The sequence below is a fragment of the Colobus angolensis genome, unplaced genomic scaffold, assembly GCF_000951035.1.
Source record: "Colobus angolensis palliatus isolate OR3802 unplaced genomic scaffold, Cang.pa_1.0 Scaffold431, whole genome shotgun sequence".
Classification (NCBI taxonomy): Eukaryota; Metazoa; Chordata; class Mammalia; order Primates; family Cercopithecidae; genus Colobus; species Colobus angolensis.
In genome coordinates, this window is record NW_012117722.1 from 2,241,887 (window position 1) to 2,268,405 (window position 26,519).

The 26,519-nt window shown below is 38.4% G+C and overlaps 1 protein-coding gene across 2 annotated transcripts in view; it reads left to right on the forward strand.

The window, feature by feature from the left end:
* Positions 1-26,519, forward strand: part of COL9A1 (collagen, type IX, alpha 1) — a 90,165-nt gene that overhangs the window by 14,147 nt on the left and 49,499 nt on the right. Inside the window, exons 6-19 of one of the 2 annotated variants that reach the window (XM_011957044.1) lie at positions 4,834-4,917; positions 5,736-5,756; positions 7,199-7,273; positions 7,605-7,640; positions 7,771-7,833; positions 14,185-14,238; positions 14,878-14,913; positions 16,819-16,842; positions 17,199-17,252; positions 18,538-18,591; positions 19,248-19,280; positions 20,054-20,110; positions 22,109-22,162; positions 25,643-25,696. In XM_011957044.1, the coding sequence (XP_011812434.1) occupies positions 4,834-4,917; positions 5,736-5,756; positions 7,199-7,273; positions 7,605-7,640; positions 7,771-7,833; positions 14,185-14,238; positions 14,878-14,913; positions 16,819-16,842; positions 17,199-17,252; positions 18,538-18,591; positions 19,248-19,280; positions 20,054-20,110; positions 22,109-22,162; positions 25,643-25,696 (699 nt within the window). Of the gene's footprint in view, positions 1-4,833; positions 4,918-5,444; positions 5,674-5,735; positions 5,757-7,198; positions 7,274-7,604; positions 7,641-7,770; positions 7,834-14,184; positions 14,239-14,877; positions 14,914-16,818; positions 16,843-17,198; positions 17,253-18,537; positions 18,592-19,247; positions 19,281-20,053; positions 20,111-22,108; positions 22,163-25,642; positions 25,697-26,519 lie in introns of those variants that run through there. The other variant, XM_011957045.1, reaches the window with a different exon arrangement.

Consider the following 26,519-nt stretch of genomic DNA (forward strand, 5'->3'; position numbering starts at 1 on the left):
TTTGGCAGAAACCTGAAGGAGTTGAGAGAATTAGCATCCAGATATCTGGGGGAGGAGGATTCCAGGAAAAGAGAACAGTGAGTGGAAAAGGGTCTGGTGTAGGTGTGTGATGTCTGAGAACTCCCTGGCAGCCAGTGTGGCTGGAATGAGACTGAGAAAGGAGGTATTGAGGCTGGAGAGGTAATATAGTGGAGATGTGGTTGAGAAATTGTGTTAGTACTTTGGCTTTCACACTGTGTGAGATGGGTGGCTACCAGCTGGTTTTGAATAGGTAAGCAACATGTTCTCATCTTTTAAAAGGATCTCCTTGGCTGCTAGTTTGATAATATATTGTAGGAGAAGGGAGAGAAGGACATAAGTGTGTAGGAGCAAGGGCTACTTAAGAGCCACTGCAATAATTCAGGCAGAGACAGCCTTGGTTTAGACCAGGGTGGTAGAGGTGGAGGTGAGGCAAAGTGATACAAACCTAATATATTTTGAAGTAAAGAAAACAGGATTTGGGGTATGAGAGAAAAAGAGGAATCAAGGATTACACCAATACTTTTGGCATGAGTAATTGGAAGTATAGACGTGCCATTTACTGTCATGAGAAAGGCTGTGGGAAGAGCAGGTGTCAGGGAGAATATCAGGAGTCAGTTTGGATATTGGAGTTAGTTTGATCATTACTAGACATCTGGATGAAGTTGGTAAGTAGGCAGATGTGTGCTTTCGAAGTTCAACACATAGGTTCATCTGGGAATAGAACTCTGGGAATTGTCAACATACATATGGTATTTAAAGTCAGGAAATCACCAAGAGACAAGTGTAATAGAGAAGTCCAAGAACTGAGTCCTGAAATATCTCTAAATGAAAACATTTAGAGATTGCTGAGATGAGGGACATTTGTCAAAAGAGAGTAAGAAGGAGCAATCAGTAATACAGGAGAGGACCAGGAGATTGTGGTGCCCTGAAAGTCAAGGGAAAATAGTATTTCAAAAAGGATAGAATAATAAACTGACTCATATGCTGTAGATATGTCAAATAGTTGACCATTGGATTTAGAAATCAAAGAGAGTGATCTTGAGAAAAGACCCATTGGAGTGTTGGGAGTGAAAGCCCAATTGGAATGGATTCAAGAGAAAATGAGAAGAATTGGAGACAATAGTTATAGACATCTGTTTTGAATTTTGCATAAAGAGGAACTGAGGATGGCAGCTGAAGGGGTATGTAAAATGTGGGGAGGATTTTTTTTTTATCTGACAGATAACTCAGGATGCCTCATCATAGCTCAGAGTGTAACACTTCTTGTTGCTTTACTGCAGTAGCCTCCTTCTGCCTCAAAGGATTAGGCATTGATGACCAAATGAATTTCCTCAAAACGCCCTTCTAAATCAAGGAAGCTCTCCCTATCCCTATCTTTTGCAAAAAAAAATCTTTTAATGACAATTTAATAATAATCTACCAAATAATATTTAAATTCCTTAGCCCTGAAGTCAAGGTGAAAAAAAAATCTGATGTCTATTCTACCCTAGCAAATTTGATCTCTTCTCTATATACCACTTCGTACCCTTGGACTTGTTGTAACCCCTCTATGTAAACCCTGATCTTTACCCTCCGTGTTTCTGCTTATAATAACAGAAGTGGGGCTTCAGGGCCCCACTCATATATGTGCATGCACATATATGCACATGTTATATGATCCCTTCATTGATGACCTGAGCCAGAAAAATACTTCTGTCATCTCCACTGCTATAGTATTTATCATCAAAACATTTTATGCTTAGATACTGCCTTACATGCTAGACATTTTTGTGTCTTTCATGGTGTCTATCCCAAAGCACATGAATGTGTTATATGAAAATATGTTGAATAAATAAATAAGCATGCCTCAGGTCTGCTAACTCCAAGTCTACTGCTTTCTCCTTTCACGATTCTGCTGTAGTCTTTGGTATGATCCAGTGTTGAGTTAAATATGAGTGCTGCCTACATCCCTAGCACTATGTCTGGAACAGCGTGGTTTAGTCTACATATAATTAGGAAATTTTCTAATTTTGAGGCAGCTGAGAGCCTCCTGCTCAGTAATCAGGAAGCTTCACTTGGAGGAGGTCTTTTATGATGGTATTAACAAACGTTTGGTCATAAACTGAAAGGAAAGATGAGATCTGAGAATACAAGTGTTCCTTTAAATCTTTGTTGTCACTGAAGACAAAAGCTTAATGAAACATCTGTCCTATTAAAGAGCTAGTTTTTTTGGTGTTTTATAGTTGTAAAATTTAATCATAATTCAGTCTGCAAAAATCAAACCTTGTGCCAATCTCATTAACATTGAGCCAAGTTTCATAGTCATTAGCATTTTCTCTCAGGAGGAAAAGATAGTTGTCTGCAGTTAGTTTTTGTTTAGTTCTTATGAAGGGCTTAAATACCTTATTAATCTTTCTTAACAACCTGGCAAAATAAGTAGAAATCATTAACCATGGTAAAAGAACAGAGAGTTGGGGCCAAAATTCCTTGCTTAAATGTGTTGTCAGCTGACCATTATTGTAACCTTGAGGATTGAATTATACCTTTACATTGTCCTATAGAAAATAATTGAATAGGCCAGATGTGGTGGCTCACACCTATAATCCCAGCACTTTGGGAGGCCACGGCGGGTGGATCAAGATGTCAAGAGATCGAGTCCATCCTGGCCAACATGGTGAAATCCTGTCTCTACTAAAAATACAAAAATAGCTGGGTGTGGTGGCATGCTCCTGTAGTCCCAGCTACTCAGGAGGCTGAGGCAGAAGAATCGCCTGAACCCAGGAGGTGGAGGTTGTAGGGAGCCAAGATTGCACCACTGCACTCCAACCTGGTGACAGAGCAAGACTTCGTCTTAAAAAAAAAAAAAAAGAAAATAGTTGAATACGTTTTATGTTGAGAAGGATGGCTTTTGCTAGGGCATTTTATGTTCTGTTTAGTAGATTTAAAACAAACTTATTTATTTATTTACTTGTATTTTTCTTGTCCTGCAAATTATAAACCCAGTGTGGAGAGGGGAATATATTTGGTTTCACTAGAATGTTTCCTTGGTGTTTGACTTCTATTGTGACATCACAAATGTTGACTAAAGGACTAAATTAGTTGTAAACACCACTGCACTCACACCAGCCAAAAGGACTAAATTATTCAAAGGGAAGAATGATTCCAGGTACGAAAATGAGAAATGTGTGAAAATCAGCATTTTACATGTATAACGAAAGTGACTTTTACCAAGGTACTCTGCCAATCTTCCTTCAAAATAATTAGCATGCAAATTGGAATTCATATTTCCTGCCAAAAAATGGTTGTTGTATAGATGATTATTAGTGCGTAGGTGGTGTTTATGTGGATGCACAGATGTGTTCAGAAACTCTTGATCTATGTGGCACTCTGAACAACCCAGCCTGTATGCACAGATGAATTACATTTCATTTCCTCATTATCCTGTGCCACAATTGCAGCTCGCATATTTAAACAGGTATACCAGTTTATCCAGAGAGAATTACATATTTGAGAAAACAGTTTAATGAATTACTTCACATTTGCAATAAATAACTTTAATGAACTATCTAAACAAAATGTATAAGTTTTCTGGTTAGCCAAAACTTCCTTTTGTTAATCTTTCCCTTCCTCTGTGGATAGGAAGGAAAGACTTCATTCTTCATTGTCTCTCCAATTTTGATCTTCTGTCCAGTGATCTCAACTCTGGATGATTCCAAAACAGTGAACAAAAAGCATGTAATTTCACTCTAGATTTAGGAGCTCTAGAATCTGTTTGGCAGGTGGGATGACATGGAAATCTCTGCTGCACGAAAGAAAAGAAGTAATGCTTAGATTTAGGGCCTGGACGGTTACCCAGACATTTGATAACATCAATGACAAAGAAATATTGATCCAATTTGAAATGCCTAGCCAGAAAGCTCCTTAATTAAGAGATGCCAGCATGGTGCATGGCTATAGGCTTCCTATGGGATATGACATTTTAATTTTTTTGTCTTGTTACCTGAGGATTTTTTCAGATTCAGACCTGGCAACACTTTCCTAGCTCTGTTTCCTGTTACCCTCTTTTTTATCCTGTAACACCTGCTAACAATGTAAGAAGTTATCAGGACACATTTGGATTTCAAGTGTCTAGAAATTTACATCTCTTCAACCAATGAATAAGATTATATAAAATTAAATATTTTAAATCTTTTTCTCCTGAGTCTTATATTTCCTTCTCTCTACCTTCATCTTCAGTCCTTAAATTTCCATTTTAAGCTGTGATCACTCCATGGAGAGTGTCTTCTCCAGTGTGCAAATTTTTCCCAAGACTAGATCTTTTTTCTTCTACTTGTCCTTCTGATTGCCACTTTTTTTTTTTTCTGTCTGTCTTTAAGCTCCTGTCTAAAATCTTAGAGCATATATTCCCTGTAGAGTTCAATAGCGCTGGGTTTCAACCCAGACTCTGACACTTACTGGTTTGCGACTTGGACAGTTTCTGTTCTCTCTGAATCTCATTTTAATAGAATCTACTTCTTGAGATTGTCATCAGAGCAGAAATAGAAAGTCAGTGCTGTTGGTCTATTTCCAGGCTAGGGGTATGCTGAAATAATTCAAAGCTAAAGACATCTATACCTAATAATCAGAGAAACTTGTGGAAGGCTTCCAACCCATTTTCATTAGAAAACTCATATTCAAGGAAAAGCAAGAGTCCTGGTCCAGTGTGCTCAACTAGTTCTAGTTGATTTCCAATTATTTAACAATTAGACCGCAGGTACAAACTTATCTCTCTCTTGAATGACCAGCTTCAGTCATCCAGAAAACCTTACCTGACTGTCTACTACCTTTCTCCAGTTTGAACTTCAATGGATGCTGATCCATTGTGACCCCCTGCGGCCCAGGAGAGAAACTTGCCATGAGCTGCCAGCCAGAATAACGGTGAGTCCCCTGACTACCTACAAAGGCCACTTCTACCCAGCTCAACCCTCTCTAGCTCACCACTTTCCTATCTTGCCATCTCCCCAGCAGCCCTCCTCCCCACTCTCTTTCCCTAAGTGAGCCTGTGCTTTGCTGTACTGACTAGAGAAATATTAGGGAAGCACAGGTCATACTTTCGACCTGGTGAATAGAAACCACCTGCAGCCTGGCAGGTAGAAACCACCTGCGGGTGTGTGGTTCTCCCTTTGGCAGCTTATGGACCCTCCTCCCTCACTCTCAAACATATCCAAGACCACTTGAGGTCTACTGGGAAACACTGGCATAGGCCACCCGGGAAGGCTCCGAGGACACCAAGAAGCTGCACTGGGGTGGATGGGATGGAGGCGGAGCTGCGTGTTCAGGCCTTGCCTGTGCGGCGGCAGGGAAGGGGTTAAGGGCGACTGTTGTCATTCTATCCGTCCTCCCCTGCCCCCTAGCTCTCCTCCAATCCCAGGACCCTCTCCGGGGCCATTCATAAACAGGGGGAACGTGCGCCTCCCGGGCCTGTACACCTTGGCAACCGCTACTCCCGGGGGTGCTTTTCGTGCAGGGACGAAGTGCCACCTATGCTAATGGCGGGTCTGGAAGCCTAGAGGGGAAGCAGACTGCAGAGCCGGGCCAAGGGATTAGCGGAGGGCGGCGGGCATGGCCAGGACTGCGCGGGACCGCGGGGCACTGGGGCTACTGCTGTCAGGGCTCTGCTTGTGCGCGGCTCAAGTAAGTTGCGAGTGAGTTTGAGGGGTGCTTTTCTCACTTTCTCTCCATCTTTTCTTCTCCAGCCCAGCCAGACCACCGACGAGGTAAGTTGGGGACAGGAAGTGTTTGCATTTTTCAAGCGCACACGAGGACAGGTGGGGGCGCAGCGGTCGGGGGAGCTATGAGGAAGGCGCGGAGCATCCCCAGGGCTCTTAGACCCGCGCTTCCTCCAGCCTCGAGCACCTGCTGCGAGTCCTATCGAAGTCCAGAGCCCTAGATGACCCCTGGTCTAGGAAGGGGGCTCCTCCCCCACCTGGATCCTCCCCTCTGCAGGTTCTGGCGCTGAAGGTAATAGGTGACTCGAGACCGAGGTTTAATTCTTAGCCTGTCATTGCTTCTTACTTCCCCCACCTCACCCCTCCCCCGCCCCACCTCCTGGTCACTGTCAAGAGCAGGCCTTGCTGGAAAAGGCGGGAATCCAGGCAGGCTCCCTCTCCCGCTCCTCCAGCCCACGGTAGCCGCGCTAAACCCCGAGTCCTGCTAGCGGTGCAGGCGGCTCCAGGATGGAACCGGGTGGCCCTGGCTGCCATCAGCGTTTCAGCAGTTTCCCAAAGCCTGCAGCGCCTCCCGCCTCCTGCGCGGGGGAGGACCTGGCGGGGGCGCATAAGCCCAGCTGAGGTTTGAGGTTTCACTTACAAAGACTCCATTGTAACCTGTTTGTTTGGTCGTTGGAGTTTAGAAAAACAAAGTTTTCCTTGATGAAAGAGTCTTTCTTCTTTTTCTTTTTTTTAATTCAGAAGGGTTAAAAAAAAAGCCCCACATTCCCTAAGCAACAGGTTTATGCTATTTCAGACGCCAGTATACCTTCTAGCACCATCGAAACGTAGCTGTTTGCAAGCGATAAAAGGGATCACGTCCTAGGGTCAGTCTGAAATTTGGTGTAATTTTGAAGCGAGATGCAAAGACCTAATTCAAGGAACTGAGGGGGTGTCACTGCAGGTAAAACTGAAATGAGACCAGGCACTGGTCTCAATGCTGCCCTGCCCTAATCCTCCCAAATCTTTTCCTCAAGCATACCCCCCACCTCCCCATTCTACTGGACAAAGATCCTGGTGTAGAGTCTCTGTTCTTGGCTGTTCCATTCTGGCCAAAACACTGACCTGCAATGACTGATAAATCGAAGTATCGAATGAGCTCCATTTTCATTTTTGAATCCTTTTGAGGATAAAAAGGCATTAGACCCTCCCTTTTCCACAACTCTTCCTGGGTTTCATGCACTCTGCAGAGGTGAGATCCAGTGAAGCCTCCCCCAACCTTGAGGGCGTCAATCCTGCTCTAGCTCCACAGTTTAGCTCGTTGGAGTATGGCGGAGACCAAAGCTGCGCTTGCTTGGAGATCTGAGACATTTTGGTGTTGGGTTTCAAAAACCCGGCCTCCTCTGGAAGATATCTTTTACCCGACGGAGGCGGGGGCTTCAGGGCACCGCGCTCAGTTGCTCCCTGTTGCCCGATGTGCTCCACTAACCTATGTCTGCTATTTTTGCCAGAGAGGTCCCCCGGGCGAGCAGGGTCCTCCAGGGCCTCCGGGCCCCCCTGGAGTTCCGGGCATAGACGGCATCGACGTAAGTTTCTATCTCCAGGCCACCTCTGTTCCCCGGTCCTGCCCTTTCCTATTCTTTTCCCAGGGCTCCTGTGGGTTTTTAGAGAGGACCAGGGTCTCCCCTTCCTGCCACCCCACTTAAAGGCAGGATCGGACATGGGCAAGAGTTGGGGGTTGAATCCTAGGAGCCCGGGGATTTTTGGAGGGAGAGGTGTCCCTGTTGGTCATGAACCTCCACGTTTGACCCTTACACCATCCCCATCCGTGTAGTGAGCTCTCCTGGGATTGTCCCCGTGGGGTCCCCAGCCTATCCTGCTCATAGACAGCTCTCTCTTTTTCTCTTACCCCTCCAGGGTGACCGAGGTCCTAAGGGTCCCCTGGGCCCCCCGGTAAGTTGAGTGGAGCAAATGGCGCTCCACTTCCTTCCTTTAGAAGTGTTTTGCAGCCTCCTTTGTCTGAAGGGTCTCAACTTTGCACCTTTTTTCTCTCCTGCACCCACGCCCCTCTCCCTCTGCTCAGGGTCCTGCAGGTGAACCGGGAAAGCCAGGAGCTCCAGGCAAGCCTGGCACACCTGGCGCTGATGTGAGTAGGCGAGTGCTGGGAGGGCACCCAGCCTGGGATGTGTGGTGGGTATGCATAAGTGTGTGTGTGTGTGTGTGTGTGTGTGTGTGTGTGTGTGAGAGAGAGAGAGAGAGAGAGAGAGAGAGAGAATGCGCTGTGGCTCTAAACTTGGCCTCCTGCCAGCGCCTGACTGATCCAGGAGCTGGCAGCTTTTGCAAAAGCACTTGTGAAAGTGAGGATACCTCTCTCTAGGAGGCGTTGGCATTTCCTCCTCTTAGAAAACAGCAGCGGATACCGGCTTCCTGTCTCTAACCGTGACCTCACAGTGCACATTGTGAACTCTCAGCCCCACTGTGGGCAGAGCGGGTATGGATGGCAGTAAATTGTACTGGCCTCGGCTTACCTGCTGTGAGTCCACTGGCAGGCTCCTGGAAGCTAGCCTTTGCCCTTGCTCTTTCATTGGCACTCCCTGCATTAATTTAGGAAAAGAGCCTTCAGGTAGGCAAAGGACCAGAGCACCCCTAAATCCCAAGGAATGTGAAAAAGAAAGATGCACTTGAAGTGAGTGGGGATGTGCGGGGGGATGGGGCCGGCAGGAAAACACGTATCATCAGATAAAAAACTAAAAAAAAAAAAAAAAACAACTAGTTTTGAATTTAGAAATTCAAAACTAGCTTTTCCTCTTTCCATGGAGTTTTCCTGGCTGGCATTACTGGCAGAAATGAGCTGGCTAGGACTGCATGGAACTAGCAAGCTTTCTCCAGTTTACCCACATCTCCATCAAATGCTGAGTTATACGGTAAACCTAACACTAAATAACACTTCTTCACAGTCAAATGACTTCAGGATTCTCAGCCTCTTTCCATGCATTCTAACAATGTGTAATGAGGACCCACTACAGACCAGTCCTTGAGTTTGTCCCTGGAATACAAAATGAAGTAAGAAATGGCATCTGTTCTTAGAGAGCACCATGGTGCATCACTCAAGTTACTCTCCAAGTTACCACTTTATGTGTTTTCCAAAAACTAAAGACTTTTCCAAGTGAAAGAAAGCACCCGAAAACCTATAATTATGATTTCCAAGAATTTTTGACTACAGTTTAAGACAGATCCTTCATTTTGAAAGAAAAATAAATAACTGGATTTTTACTGTTATTAAGGTATGCTTTCTTTGTCAGGATTCCCATAATGAAGGTGTCTGTTTATACTGTGTCTATACTATTTAGTGTTTTTTTTTTTTTGAGACGAAGTTTTGCTCTTGTCGCCCAAGCTGGAGTGCAATGGTAGCTGGGATTACAGGTGCCCTCCACCATGCCCAGCTAATTTTTGTATTTTTAGTAGAGACAGAGTTTCACCACATAGTATTTTAGGAAATGGATCTTGGTTTACATTTCAAAGCCCCTAGTTTGAACTTTCTGTGTATGCAAATGAGCAGTACAGGAGGCACCCAAGGACTAATATTTGGATAGTAAAAACTATATCTCAAAGGAGTGTTTGTATAATGTAATATGAACTGAAATAATATAACTTGTTGGCAGTCAAACTCTTTAGAACATTGATAATTACTTGAAATTGTCATACCATAATAAAAAGAGTCTGATAAATGCAAGGCTACTGAACAAGCTGGTAGCCTAATGTAGCTTGAATTTATTTCTATATTCCTTTGAAATTTCAATCAGCCTTTAGTCTTGGATGAAAAGAAAATTTCTGACTAAATTAAAAAAATTATTTTGGTAAATAAAATATTTATTTTGTATTTCAAAAATTTATTTTGGTAATTGAAGCGTAAATGGGTCATCTGAATTCTTGTCTTGCTATTAAGGTGCAATATAACGTCAGACAGAAAGTTAGACTTATCTGTCCCCCAATTCAGTAGTGGTTTTGTAGCTTGCTCAACAAATTCTTCTCTTTACCTTATACCATGGTGTCATAAAGACAATCCTTGGTTTTGCTTATAAAGTAATTTCCCCACTCTAACAGAAATTTTGGATAAACAAATGAAAGTGTTGTGAAATTTTTAGAAGTACAACATAGAAAACAATTTCAAGTAACTTTTTCTTTGTCTGTATTTGCAGACCCACAGTGCAGCACAAACCAGATTTCAAATATTGAAAGACATAAAAGAATAAGCTGTCTTAAATTATTGAACTTTGACCTCAGGGAGAAAATGATGAGCCCATTTAGTCTGCTGAGACAGGAGAGGAAAGCAAAAGAGAAAGAGAGAAAAAGGGAGGAAAAAGGAAATCCATGTATGTGCCAGTATTTTAGGCATTTTCTAGATCTCAGGGAAAAATTAACTGTACTATTTGCATTTACATGAACTTTTTCCTCAAGCACTGCCACAAATATTTCTCTTAACCCACAATAACCTGGAAAGTAGATTGGTCTAATATTACTTTCCATAGATAAGGAAACTGAATAATTATGAAGACAAGTGGCTTCCTCAGAGAACTAGAGTTATTTAGTAGCTAAGATAGCAAAATAGTCCAGATGTCTTGATTTTTAGACTCCTCAGGCAATTCTGCCTCATGCAAATACAAGTGACGTTCTTAATAGATGAGAGAGAATAGCAAGAATAGAGAGGAAAAGTGATAGTGAATTTTTAGTACCTAAGTCACTGATCAAGAAGAATGACATGGATAATAACAGCCATTTGTAATTGATATTTTATAATTATTTATACATATTGGTATGTTTTATATTCCCTGACTTTTGAATTGAAGCCACATGAGACATCTGGAAGTGAAAAGTTTTCTTATTTCACTCTTTGATTGATTTGACATTAAAAAAATCTTTTATTCTAAATTGAGAATGGACATCTTTGAGAATAGTGAAACACAGTAACTGGATCAGAATTTGCTATGTGTTTTTCCTTGGTCTTAGGGGATCTAAGTAAGTAGCAGACCTTCAACAGTCCTTTCTTAGTAAATGAACCTGAGTGTGCTGGTAGGACTTTAAACCTCGAATCATTTCGTCTTCTGCTCTTTGGGTCATTACAAGGCTTATTTTTTGATAATGTTAAAAAATGGTTAATTGGATGATGGTTGAAAGGATCAGAAAGGAACCCTGTTCAGTGTTCATTATCCTATGTTGAATGGATTTTTGGCAGAAAATGTAAATGAATCATAGCAGTCATGCTTGTAGAAGTATGCCTTGAGTCCTACCAGCTGAGCTGTCAGAATGCTGGAAGGAAATCTCCATTGAGGACTGGTATTCTCTGCCAAACAGTAACATGAAGTTTAGAACACAGTCAGCTTCAATCTTATCATATATAGAAGTTTGTCTGTATGAACATTCATATGAAGGCACTTTTTTCTGCTACTGGTAATGTTTTCTTTTTTATTTCTTTGAAATAAGAATTAGGAGGTCTTATTGCAAACTGGATTTTGAAAATTATGTATGTGTTATGTGTATGGTCTGTGTATTTCAACTCAAATCTGCCCTTTCTTCAGGTTAAGTTGATTTTTTTTTTTTTTTTTGTGGCTTATGGACAGATAAAATTAGATAAGACAGAACTTGGTTCTAACCTTAGGACAACTGTGCTGTTGTCAGCAATTATATTAATAGAGATTTTATTGATTGATTGATTGAGATGGAGTCTCGCTCTGTCGCCTAGGCTGAAGTGGAGTGGCGCAATCTTGGCTCACTGCAACTTCCGCCTCCTGGGTTCACGCCATTCTCCTGCCTTAGCCTCCCAAGTAGCTGGGACTACAGGTGCCCGCCACCACGCCCGGCTAATTTTTTTTTTTTTGTATTTTTAGTAGAGACGGGGTTTCCCCATGTTAGCCAGGATGGTCTTGATCTCCTGACGTCATTTGGCCTCCCAAAGTGCAGAGATTACAGGCATGAGCCACCACGCCCGGCCTAATAGAGATATTTTTATATGTACTATTTGTTGTGACATGCTCAGAGAAACCTTTAAAAACAGTATTTTATTCTTTCTTATACCATCTATTTGAGATAAGCAGAAGAGGAATTATAATAAAGTATAAGAATTATAGCTAAACTGTGATAATTTTTACAGGCAGAGGTTACAGGTCCTTTGTATTCTCTGAATGTATGCAACTATTATCTGTGGCAAATACTTTATAACTAGAATTGTGAGTTATTAAGAAATTATTCTGAAAGATCAGTGTAGGTGCAAATATTCAGTCATCGAAGAAATGTGATGAGGGCAGGAAATACAGTGCTATGGTTAATACCTAGATTTTGGTTTGTTTGTTTGTAGGATCTTTTCTCGATGAGGAACAGCATCTAGAACACTGTGCAGTTAGGGACCTTGCCCATGATTCCACAGCTGCCAAGTGGTAGGATCAGGATTTGAGCTGAATACAAAGACGATGTGGAGGAATAAGTGTAATATCCTTCCACTTGGAAGGCCTCCTTAAACTTATTGCATGCAGTAATCATGTCGTGAGTGGTTAGACGCCAGGGCAACATGTTAGGACTGTAATGGACATGTGATTCTTGTCCTCATGAAGCTTATGGTTTTCTGCATAGTTATTTCATAACGTGTGTCACTGTAACATCTGACACGAGAATCCATTTTCAACTTAGTTCAGAGAACTTTCCAGTGATTGACATAGTTTAGCATGTCTTATGGAGGATATTTTTAATATGAAATAACCTGAAGACAGCTTCCAGGTTATCCAACTATTTACTTGGTTCTGCTTTATAGTAACTGTCCTCCAATCTTGTCAGTTATTCCAGTCACAGGTTGAAGAATGTTAGTTGATTGTGTGTATGAAAGTTGACCAGAATTGGTCTTTGGAGGGTTTAATGCAGTAACTGAGAGTTAGAGGTTCAATTCGTTAAATATACCCAGAGGTTTATAAAATTTACATGCCATATGTGCGTCCAGAGAGCGCTCCTGGATGTATGGTTTGTTTGTGAAATGCCAAAGCAAACATTTCATTACCATAGGTGCTTAGCAATTAATAATGTTGAGGTTTGTTCCCAAATTACAGTGTTGTAATTAGACTAGGGCTATTGAAAATCAAAGGCAGTCTGTCAGAAGTTCTTTTGTGTGTGTTTAATATTTTTCTTCTTTGGTAAATTTCCAGTAATTAACATTTTCAACTCATTTTTTTCTACTTGCTTTGATTCACTCTGTGACATTGTTAGGAAAATTAATTAATGTAGAGAAATGTAAAAATGGTAGCCAGTGAACTAGTTTTCTATATGAATTACGTGAAGAAATTTTATGGATGTTTATTCGGACCATGACAGACTAAATATGAATTTTGGTCATCCATTTTTAAGTACGGCTTTCATATTTTTCAAGAGATCCCTCTCTCAATTAATATTGTTCGGGTCTTCTTCAAAATCTTGATAATAGAAAGGGTTTATAAGATACTTATATAGGCATGTATGTATATGTGCACACATATATATCATGTTTATCTTTAGGAAGGTATAATTTCAAGATTACATTGTAAATGACAGCATCTGAAAGTGTCAAAGAGCAAAGAAAAAAATTAAAAGTAGAAATGTATCTTTACCAAATGTGGAAATTCTTGTATACACGTGATATTATCATTCTTTAATACATGTTTTATGTTGAGGATGATGATAAAGTAAGTACTAGTAGGGAAAATGAGAATGTTTAGAATATGTATTTAATAACTGCTTTAGTATCAAATATGATAATTATAAATGTGATTTATAATAATAGGCTTAAATTTTACATACCGAGTGGCATACATGAACGTATATACTTAATTATAGCTATTTTTACTAAGAAAAATAATGTAGAAACATGTATGCTTTCAAATGTTTCTGCTTTAAGAATTAATATTCTTTGATAAGCAATTGTCATTGCTAGAAGATGGCTAGGGGGCTGTTAGTGGCTATAACGCAATAATGAGATTGTTTCTGTTTAATTCCTATTGAGGAAATGTTGTATTGACTTCCAAGACATTATCATAATGTAGACAGAGATTTTTGTCCTGTAGAGAGATACATAGTATTTTTGTTTCATAAATGAAGTAAAGGAGGTAAATAAACCTGAGTAAATGACAGAACCAAGACCTACCAGTCTTAGCTGTTACAGCATTGTAATTGCTATGTTGCAGTTTTTTTTCAAAGCAGAGACAAAAAACACTAAATTATTGAACCCTGTGATAAACAATGCAATTAGCAAGAAGTTAGGAATATGATACAACTTATCAAGAAGAAATAACCACAACAGGCAGACCTTGTGTTAATCTTTACTTTTGAGTAAGACTATAGTAAGGTTATTTTGTTACAAATATTTGTATCATGCGTAGGTAACCATCCTGTAGATGATTAATAAATAAAATGAAAGTTTTCTACTTAGTGGTTTGCCTAAGGATGTTATGATAGTTCTAACATCATTGTCTTGCTCTGTTAGGGATTAACAGGACCTGATGGATCCCCTGGCTCTGTTGGGCCAAAGGGACAAAAAGTAAGTTAGCCATCTGGTATTAATTGCTGGTACGAAAATGCTGAAGTATATTTTTTATTGTAGTGTTTGCAAGCCAACTAACATTAAGTTATGAAGCATCTAAAATGCACTTGTTCAACTATAATTGTGTTTAAAAACACTATGATGTGGAACACTATGCAGCCGTAAAAAGGAATAAGATCATGTCCTTTGCAGGGACATGGATGGAGCTGGAAGCCATTATTTTCAGCAAACTAATGCAGAACAGAAAACCAAATACTGCATGTTCTCACTTATAAGTGGGAGCTGAATAAAAAGAATGCGTGGACACATGGAGGGGAACAACACACACAGGGACCTGTCAGAAAATAGAGGGTGGGTAGAGGGAGAGCATCAGGAAGAATAGCCAATGGATGCTGGGCTTAATACCTGGGTGATGGGGTTGATCTGTGCAGCAAACCACCATGGTACCTGTTTACCTATGTAACAAACCTGCATATCCTGTACATGTACCCCTGAACATAAAATAAAAGTTGGAAATTAAAAAAAAATAAAAACACCATAATGGGGTGTTTTAATGCTTTCAATATTTATGCAGTTTTCATGATTACATATTCATGTTATGAAAGGTCAGTACAATGAAACTATTTTTATTTTTAGGGAGAACCTGGTGTGCCTGGATCTCGTGGATTTCCAGTAAGTAAAAGTAAAGCTACAGAATTGAAAATTTCCTATCTTTAGGTCAAATTCTGCCATTGTGAAATCTTTAGATGCAGTTTTCTGCATAATATCCATGACAAATAAGTTGATGACATCTGGTATGGTAAGCATTCCTACTGTGAGTGGAAAAATTTTAGAGGAGTTTGAATGTACAGTAGAAAATATCTATTCTATTTGTAGGTGGTATTTTCCAGTAGACAATTCCCTCTTTACCTGAAATGATAGAAAATACTTCTTGCATAACAAGAGCAAATCTAAGTATTCAATGTTTAGACCATGGTATCACACCACATTCTTCACAACTGGTTTTATCTCTAAGGAAATATCAACTAAACAGATATTATCACTTGCCTGATTCCTTGACTAGTCTTTTTCTATATTTGCACAGTGTGGCAGGTTTGTGTTATTTGTATATATAAGAGGACTAAGTTCTTAGGCTGCTTTTCCTATCTACTGTGCTCTTTGTTCCACTTTTACTCTTGTCATTAATCTGTATTTTTTCTTCTGTTTTCCTATTTGTGCTATTTTCTTTACCATATTTCAGCATGTCATCTTTTCTGTTATAAGCCTATTTTCAGAAGTGAACAGCTTGTTGGCCTTTCTCCCATATTTTTCAACTCGGCTCTTAATCTCAACATCTTACAGAGATGCCTTTTTTGTTTAGTGAAATTTGTTGAACATCTAGGTTTCTGATAATGAAATAACTTATTGTTGACTTTGGTGTTTTCAAGCATAACACTTATTTCCTGAATTGGCCTATGTATTAAAGTGTTCAAACTGGAGTCATTTTTCCAGCAATGCCTTTTAAAATCCCACCGATTATTAAAACATACTGACCATGTGAAGTTCTTACTTGTTTTGCCTGCCCAACTAATTAGAAATAATAATATCATTATCAGTGCATTGAATCCATGGGATGCTTGGTATACGCATATTTTAGAAAAGCAAGTCTGGAGTGAAAAGCTAACATCAATATCATATCACAGACAGCTGTGAATAAAAGCTATTCTAGCCAAAGTAGGAGAGAAAAGAATAATGAGAAATCCCGAGGGGAAAAAATTGAACTTGGAAATTAAAGAGAGAGAACAGAGATCTAGGTGGCTGGTATTCAGTTTTAATTTCAACAAGCATATTATTAGGTTTTGTTATATGCTAGGCCCTGTGCTAGGAGTTGGGGCTAGGAAGATGAATAAGATGTGGTTCAATCCTTGATTGTATAAAGTTTGGTGTTGCTAAAGAGATATAAATATAAATAATGAAATAGAATGACTAGCTTAAAAATCAAATATAACATATTAAATTAGCATCCCATTGTAGGTTACTTCAGGAGTGACACCATTTTATTTTCAATATCTACTGGATTTAGTGTCTGAAAATATAGCCTAACCTTTTGAAAGGGAAGTGTGTTTCTGACCCTTTTTTGTCCCTGCCTCTCTGTGCTGAAAGTTTGTTTGGGGAACTTCTAAACATAATTTATTGTAGATTGTAGAACTAGAATGCTTTTAATGTAGGTTTCCTATAAAACGCTACAAATGAATAAAACCTGTAAACTCTCCTGTTGTGATGCACCTCTTTGTGAGTTACGGTAAGTTCTCCTGAGGGCAAGCATGGAAGGCTTCTTTACTTTGATTTCCTTAAAAAAAAATTTGGAAAAATCCCAGTTAGCGTAGACATCAAAGGAAAGTTTGAGTAGCTGAAATAAGCTTCTGCTTCCTTTAGAAGCAGAGCCGTGTTTGCTTTTCTTTATTCAGTGCTTTCTTTAGAATGAGCATCATTTTTAGTAATAGAGTTTATGGTTTATTTTAGCTGAGTTATGTCTACATTCATATTTATACTAAGTATAAACATCATGCTATAAACATTTTTATTGTGCTCTTTTAGGGCCGTGGTATTCCTGGACCCCCTGTAAGTATGACTTCATCATTTATTTTTACACAGTCTATAAAAATGTCCTATTTCTCAAATCCCCACCTTATTCTCCTACTAACAGTCTACTCAGTGGTGTTTATAGTGTTCTACCTACAAGATCTTAGGTGGGTACTAAGGATAATACCCTTATTCTGCTAAACCAAGCGTTTATTAATTTAGGACATTTCTGCTTTATCTTAAATAATTGAAGTTTGATCAAATGAGTGATTGTGTCATTGGAAACCAAAGCTAATACAGAAATGTAATTCTATTATTTATCATATTTGATATCATGTATGATAGATTGTAAAAATATTCATAAATGACCATTTGCTTTGATTTGTTGCCTTCAGGGTCCTCCTGGGACAGCAGGACTCCCTGGAGAGCTTGGCCGTGTGGGACCTGCTGTGAGTACCACAGTGCACTTTGATAGACCTTTGCTGATTTAATAGAAGATGTTACCTGGGAAAGCAAATTACCCTAACTGTACATTTCCACTTGTGAACCAAAACGTGGCAGATGAATTTCATTCCAGTTTATAATATTGGTGTGGACCAGGAATAATAACATTTTTGCAGAGTGATTTTAATTTTTTCCTAAATTTTTCAGCTAAACTCTTCTTCCCAACTTCCAGATTGTCAAGTAAGAGAGTGTCGTCCTCATTTTACAGACTCTCAGCCAGGACTGGAGTCTAGTGGCTTTTGTATTAGGCTCTCTGCATGAAATAAAAGTGAATAGCCTAAAATTATTACCATGTATATTTATGTTAGGATCATTAAGTTATAATTCAGCCAACAAAATTTAACTTTTAACATTAAAGAGCTGGACTTCATAAAAAATGTCTCATATAAAATGCTTCATATTGATATTAAGTAAACATTTCAAAAACGTTGACATAGTGATGTTATGTGAAGGTGGGTAATTGTAAACTCACTGTGGGAAGGGGCCATGTATCATATACCTTGTTTGTTCCTCTACATGTGCTCATTGTTTGCAAATTTATTTAGTGAACAAATGAATGAATATGAAATGATTGTAAAGTTAAAATAATTGTGAGGTACTTCCGACTTTTTATGGCAGAACATCAAGAAGGAAAATGTGCCAAGAGTAAACACTGGATGTTAAGAGTAATTGGAACCCATTTTCATCTGAACGGTTTACTTCGATGTAGCTTTCTTTGATTTTCTGACCCATTGCAACAGGTGCAGTGACAGACCAAGGGATAGATTGTGGGTGAACAGCACTAGCAAGAGTCAGGCACTGCAGCGATTAACTTCCATTTCACAGCTTCAGACTGAGTGCAAGCCTTCTTTTGCACTGGTTAGCAGGATGGCACTAGCCGTATAGGTTGCTCTGGGTCCTCTGTAAATCGACTAGAAAAATAAGTAGTGTTTCCAATTTGTTTTCAGAGTAGATCAAATGTTAGTCCTATAGAGAAGAATTGGCTTTGCTTTTTCCCCTAGCCTCTCTCTGACTTGTTTTATTACTTCGGTGAGACTGGAATGCCTTTATTATTCTCATTTTGTAGAACTAATTGGATTATGGGCCACCCATCGATTTTGGTGGCAGATCTATGCATGGCTGAGCTCGGTGGGGGTTTCCAGTAATACCATTCTCTCATGCCTCACTGTTTTTATGTACTGTGTTTTGACACATGTATAACCACTGTGTCACAATTTTCAAATAACTTAGGGTGACCCTGGGAGAAGAGGACGACCTGGCCCCCCTGGGCCCCCAGGACCCAGTGTAAGTTATTTGCAGCTTGAATTTCTCTTTGTGTCTGAGAGTCAGGGTTGAAAAAAATCTAAGAACCCAAAATGGAAGTTCCTATTAATTGAGTCATTACCCCAAATTTCCAAAATGGCTATCAAATTTTTCCTGCACTCAGGGCATGAGTCTTTTTAGGGCAAGAAGTAGAGGAATCACAATAATTTAAAAGGTGGTTTTTACAGGGCATATCTTACTCATTACTTTTGAAGTCTTTTGACAGTTGTGATGTCTCAAATGCTCAAAACTTAGATACATAAAGGAAGCATTTTCGAATGAACTAGTTTTTACAAAGGTTTTCGTAGTAAGAAAAATTTAAAGAATAGGAGTTTAAATAGAAGATAATTCCTATTTTTATTTGTAATTCAGAGTTCCCCACATTTTCTATTTTGCCTCTTATTTCATTTCCCTTCAATGCCTTCCCAAAATAATCTACTGCAATTCGTGACTCTCCAAAGAGAACATGCCCATGAGTCAGGATTTTAGAATATTAGCATATTATCTGCTCCTATTTGTTTCTTATATTTTATTAAACAAATATATTTTATATTCTTGCCTGATGAGCTTTGTATTATTAGTATGTTTGAATTCATTATTTAATTGTATTCTGAACCTTAATATTTTATTTACTTTAGGGAACAATTGGCTTTCATGATGGAGATCCATTGGTAAGATGCTTTCCTTTGAACAAAATATAGTTTTAATTCAAAGACCATATAGTCTGCAGATGAGTTTTCTTTAAAAGATCTCCCTGGAATATACTATGTGTCCATATTTTCCTTTCACTCAGATGGCAGAGCAGTCTGTAACACTAATGGACTACTGGCTTGCATCTACTCAGACTAATAATTTTTCATTATAGATGTATCTTTGTTCTTCTATAATCTTTTTACTTTATGACTAAGACATGCTTTTCACTAGAGCATCCAGGTTTTAAAGAGATAGAATTCAAATAACTTCCTCTAAGATTTGTTTTGCTCATAGATTAACAGTCCAATGATGGTGGTAATGTGCACTACATGCAATGTTGGCCCCTTTGATGGGAGACATGAACCTCAGGATGTGGCTAGTCTAGTGGAATGGGAAGGGGAAATGAATCCTGTCATGGTACAATAGGTTATCTGTAAACATATTTTCTTCAATAAATTAGATTTGAAATAAATATTGCAAAATATTAACATTTATTAAATCTGGATGATAAATTCATGAGGGAGGGTATTATATTCTTTACACTTTTCTGTTAGTTAGAAATATTTCTGGCTTTAAATGTGTAATAATAATAATAAGAAGGAAAGGGGTGTTTAGAATTATTTAATGAATATTATTGCAATGGAGTTCTGTAACTGGAATCTCTTAAAAAAAGACTTTGTCACAAAGCGGGAGTCCTAGTTTATGCACTCTATCTGTCTGTCTTTCTCTTTGTTCTCTCTCTCCCTGGCAGTGTCCCAATGCCTGTCCACCAGGTCGCTCAGGATATCCAGGCCTACCAGGCATGAGGGTAAGAGAAAAACTTCCAGTATTTTAAGAGTATTATCCACAGATAAAATGGAGCCTTTACTTTAAGCATTAACCTTCCTGGTACAGAGACCTCACTTGGATGGATCAGGCAAGTAGTGCTTATTCAATCCTAGCAATTCCAGCTGCCCTTGACATGTATTCCTACCAAGACATGGATGTTTAATCATAGGATGGCTTTCTAGTTCAGGGAAGAAATACCAATAAAATGCATTGGGTTGAGAGACTTTAGAACACCAAATTAAGATTCAGAAGTTTGCTTCCTGGCTGAGTGTAGTGGCTCGTGCCTGTAATCCTAGAACTTTGGTAGGCCAAGGTGGGAGGATTGCTTAAACCCGGGAGTTTGAGACCAGCCTGGACGACAGCGGGAGACCTCTGTCTCTACAGAAAATAAAAAATTAGCTAGGCATGGTGGTGTGCACTTGTGGTCCTGGCTACTCGGGATGCTGAGGTGGGAGGATCACTTGAGCTCGAGAAGTCAAGGTTGCAATGAACTGTGATTGTGCCAGTGCACTCCAGCCTGGGTGGTGGAGGGAGACCTTGTCTCAAAAAAAAAAAAAAAAGTGCTTCCTATTAAGGGAGATAGTGAGTGGTGGGGCAGTTGGAGGGGATTGTGTACATAATGTATTTGAAAACTTTTAGTTAAAAAAAAATTTAAAAAACTGCACAAAATAGTCAGGAAAAGAGACTTTCCAAAAGTATTTTTCTCTGTCTGCCATCATAATTACTTGAAAGTTTTCCACACAAACAAATAAATACCAAATTCTGGGGATAAATAGCTTTCCCTCTCTCTAGTCTCTGAGTCTAAAGTGATTTTGAGACATTCCAGACCAATGGAGCTCTCCTGTGAACTGAAAGGCCCCAAGGCACTGATTTTCCGTTAGGGTTTTTCTAAGGGTAGTTTTGGTGGGTTCCCTCAACTGCAGAAGATTCAGGCCTGGACAGGTGTCCTATTTTTCAAAAAGACTTCTTTGAGGGGTGAAAGTTCCTACAGTTTTCATTTTGGAATACTTGTCTCACAGTTTTGTCTCCTGTTACTACCCAAAGCACACACATGCTTAGGACAGGTGGCCTGACAAGAAAAGACAGGGATCTTCTTCTCATGCAGTGCAGCTTTCACCCAGTGCCCTTTATTGCTTTCCCTTTGCACTTAAACATTGTACACAGTAGGCTGGGTGCGGTGGCTCACGCCTGTAATCCCAGCACTTTAGGAGGCTGAGGCGGGCGGATCACCTGAGGTTGGGAGTTCGAGGCCAGCCTGACCAACATGGAGAAACCCTGTCTCTACTAAAAATACAAAATTAGCCAGGTATAGTGGCACACACCTGCAATCCCAGCTACTCGGGGGCTGAGGCAAGAGAATTGCTTGAACCCAGGAGGGGAGGTTGCGGTGAACAGAGGTCATGCCATTGCACTCCAGCCTGGGCAACAAGAGCGAAGCTCCATATCAAACAAACAAACAAACAAGCAAAAAGTACACAGAAAGAGGCAGAAGGTTGTGCATCAGAGAAAGTTCACTTATATCAGCCCTTCCTCCACCACCAGGAAGGGGGTGGGAATGGAGGAGGCCGAAGGGTTTTCAGAGCAGCCTTCAGAGGGCAGGGGATAGCCAGCTGAGCTTGGTCAAGGCTGTCACTTCTGAAAGGTTAAGTTCCCGGCACTAGAGAAGACTTAATGCTCCTAACCCGTGTAAGGAAGTTGGAGAAACAGGGACTAGGAAATAACAGACAGGTATCAATGAACTAGGTAATGAAGTGTCTGTTATTCTAGAGCAGTGTTTTTCTATTAAGTAAAACTGATATTAATTATATATGGCAGTCATGGTGCTGTTAAGGTCATTCAATGCACTGATTTTCTTTATGACATAACCCATTTCTTAGTAATACATTGGCACTGATTTAGGGAAGCAGGATCACTTTATGAGCCTTCTGATCACTTTCTGTACCAAACTCAGGACAATTATTTATTTTGCATTTGTTAGGGTCATAAAGGAGCTAAAGGAGAAATTGGTGAACCAGGAAGACAAGGACACAAGGTAAGGAGAATGGGTATTTAGTGGATAAATTGTGATTAGGAGTTATTGGTCACTTTCATTATAAGAAATTAGGAATTATAGGAAATAATGAACCATGATATTTTGCCCTTCTTTTTCAAATAATGGTTGATAAGTTCTAAGCAGATGCATCAATATTTGACTAAACATCATATTCTAAAGTTGTTTATTTACAAAAAACACTTACAAATAAGGCAGCAGATATTTTCATTTTTTCCTGTCACTACCTTTTCTTTTCTTTTCAAATCAATCACACTCAGCTTTTTTCCTTGATGCTATGATAGTCCAACATTATTCAGATAGTTGTTCCACTTCACCAGACAAAATTTTATGACATTTGTAAAATTTTATGGCAAGTGTTGCTGAGACTAGCAAACAGAGAAGTTGGTAATTGGCTTATAGCTTCTCATCCCAAGTTCTGAAACAATTTATCTATTTATTTCTGACCTCATTTCAATATAACCTAGATTTTGAGTAAGTGGGAGGTTAGTAATAACTTATGTTATTATCTGGATAGAAATAGAATCCACAGCACAATTTGCATTGCAGCTGGCATGCCCTGCAGAAAAACCAAGGCTGGGATTTAAAGCAAGGTCACTTATTTGCCCTTTTTTTCATCCACTAGTGTAAGTCATCTTTAAGTATCTAAGAATTTGACTTCCTGCATAGTAGGTTTTGTCTTGGTAAATTTGATAATATTTTACAAAGTCAAGTTGTTCTTATTAATGCAGGTCCTCTTGACTTTGTTGACGATGTCCTTCTAACCCTTTATCGGGTAGTGACAGAAGACTAGTCTTTTCTTTGAAAGTCAAGGACTCAAGGGGCAATTTATCAATGTCTTCAGGCATTAATACACTTGAACTTCTTAGCTAAAAATCAGTCTGTTAAATAGCCTCAAATAATCAGGATAAATAGACCAATTTTCTGTACCCTATTACAGTTTGGACATTTATTTTTAAAGTCTTTTATTACATATGCTGTGATAGTTAAGGCATTTTGTTTATCTGAAATATAACTGCTGGGTTCCCAATATCAAATTGGAGAAAATAGGAAAAAAACCCGAATGCTTTGGAAATTTCTCTGTGTGATCATTCTTCCACTGAATCTTAAAAATTGTCATTAAAAGTTTTGACAAATATAAAGTACCTGCTATGTGCTACGGTTATTCTGAGCACTGGGGGCACGGAAGCCAAAAAAAAAAAAGAAGGTCCAAGCACAGGGGACTAAATTAAATATGTCATAGCCATATAATAATAGAGTATTGGTTAATTACAAAAAACAAGTGTGTACAAATATTAAATTACATCAAAAGATATTCATGAGGTATTCTATGCAGTAAAGCTGATGTAGTAGACTTCTGTCATTTTTGATGTTTGTATCCTTTTCTCCTTCTTTTGGTGATGCTTTCCTTTGGAGAACTTTCACTGCCCCATCCCACAGGATTTGAAGATGGAGCTGTTAATCCAGATGCCTTTCCACTTTTCACATGAAACTAGTCTTTTTAATATTTAAACAGGTTAATTATCTAGATTCTCAAATTTGGTTTGGTGTTCAGTGGAAAACCTACAATTTTTTTTGGCATGTCAAGTAATTGGCCAAAATTTACTTAGAAAGTTGTTGAAAATTTCTTTATTTTACATTTTAGTGTCACTTGAAAGTGTAAGTGATGTCTTTGAAAATCAATAGGATGGCCATAGCTCATTGCAGAATGAACCTTGAAAGGGTGAGCAGATAGACTGAACTGAAACTGAAAACAGAATGGTAAGAGCTTGGACGCCTGAAGTTTGGATTCAAATTCACAAATTTGTCTTGAATTTTACCCTACAAATTAGTTAATCAAGATCTTAAAAACTGTTTATGAATAAAGGAATGAATAGCAAAATTTCAATAATTAAATTAAATAATTCAATAATTAAAATGTGGTATTAGTAACATTACACAACATTATACAGGTCAATACTCATGCAAATATCATAGTGAAATGATAATAAATTGCTACTCCTAAATTTGTCATTTAACTTCCAGATTATGGATTAGTTGTGTGGTTTTCACTTGTAGGCGAAATAATTCAAATATATGACTCCAAAGTTTATGGAGAATCTATGGAAAATATCCTGTACCTAGTTATGGAAAAATTGCAGTGGACATATCAATCACTGCTGTTTTGTGTCTAGTTTTATATTTTTGTAGGGAAATAGAAGTAGCATTTAATTAGGCACATGTGATGATTATCCATGCCAAGAACTAGCTAATTCTCTGGCTTTCCCATTGGGACTGCCTCTTCCCACTGTCAGTCATAGATTCTAGTGAAATATAATCTGAATATAATTATGAGGCTAAAACCAATATGTATGACTCTCATAATTTGTTTAAAAAATCAAGATAAATAATTTCAATATTGTCAAGATTTTAACTCTTGCCATATTACTCTATTAATTTAATACAGTCCTAGTACAAAGCAAGTAGACTCTGTAAAGATCTGCCCAATGATTCTAAAGTTGATTTGGAAGGGTAAACATTTAGGAAATCTAAAATATAAGAGTAACTATAAATGAAAAATACAGATAAGGGAATTCTCCTTACCTGAGATTAAAATGTATTATAGAATTTCAGTAATTAACATGTTGTGGTATTGGCAACATCATATAGTAGATCGGCAGAGCAGAATCAAAGTCTAGAGCCAATAACAATATAGCATATGTTAAGGATGAATTTTGAAACCTGTGTGGAGAGAATCTATTATTGGAAGAGTGGCCAGTTAGTAAAAAAAAAGAGAAAAGATTTCTATGTTTTGTTTTACATCAAAACAAATTACTGATAATTAAAGATTTCTATGTAAGAAGTTACAACATTACTAGAGCAAAAATATAAATAAATGTATATTTTTGGAGTGGAAAAGGCTTTTCTATGAGTGACATTAAAGATATAACCTACGAAAGAAATGGCTGATTTGCATTAAAATATTGTATATGGTGCAAAAATTATAGTAAGAAAAGCTAAAATAAAAATCACGATGAAAAAATATTGTAGTTTATGAAAACATTTTCATAGTATAATTACATTTTTCTAATAATACATCCCCCCCATTTGACACACACTTGGAACATAAATGAGTAACTTTTCTCTCTCTATCTCTCTGCCTTTTTCTTGGTATCTTTGTCTCTCTTCCTCCTTCCCCACTTTAGAAAAACTTTGAAAGGATAACATCTAAATGTTACTGGTATTTACAGTTAAATGGTTGTATTCAGGTGACTTTTTATATGTATACTTCTCCGTACTTTCTGAATGTTCTACAATTAATTTGGACTGCCCATTTAAATAATTTAAGAAAGTAGAATAATTCAGGAGTCACCAAATGAACTTAAAACATACTGAGTTAGACCAAGCCTATTTCTATGTTCATTTGCTAGAATAACCTTTGGTGTGCTTTTCTTTGCTTTTTTTTTTTTTTTTTTTTTTTAGGGTGAAGAAGGTGACCAGGGAGAACTGGGAGAAGTTGGAGCTCAAGGACCTCCAGTAAAGTATTTTTTAAAAAATATTTAACTAGGATATGTAAATATTCTTTTTTTTTTTTTCATGACTGTTGGAATATTTTCTATTTAGCAGTTGGATGAATAGCATTACATGAACTTGGTGTCCTGTATTTTTCCACCACGCCAGCATTGGGGGATAAGTACTTTTTCAAAATAGGAGAGGGTCTTCATTATATATTGTAGCACTTTTTTAACAGAAAAATTCTACCTATAATTAAATACATTCATTTACCAGATTTCAGGTCCAGGCAATTGAAAAGCAAATACTAAGCACAAGAGGATGATACATATCTTTTATGTTCTATCGTATTATCACAAGATATAATGAGAAAATTTTGTGTATTCTAAATATGCAATAGGTATATCATTTATTGGATTAATGTAGCTTATTCTAGTATGTAATCATTATAATTAATTAAAACATTCTTAACTGCTCATATCATGTCTTTTAATAAAAAGTTGGTCCCTTGTGCTTTAGCAGATTTCTGCAATAATATTCACAGTAAGGTGATTTGGGGCATCATCAAACTTCAGTTTCAGATGTTGTTAAATCAGAATTTGCGTTACTTTTGTATTACATTAAAATGGAGTTGTTACACCTTTTTTCTTGTTAAAATGAGTAATGATAATTTTGGAAATAATAATTGAAGACTATTAATTTAACATTGCAGGTAGCCAGGGTATAGACTATGTAAAAGACTAGCTCAGGTATGTTCTTAAAAACTGAAGAGTTGAAGACAAACACAGGAACACCCTTTGCCTGCTCTGCTCTTCTCCACAGGACTGGCTGTTTAAAAAGGGTTCAG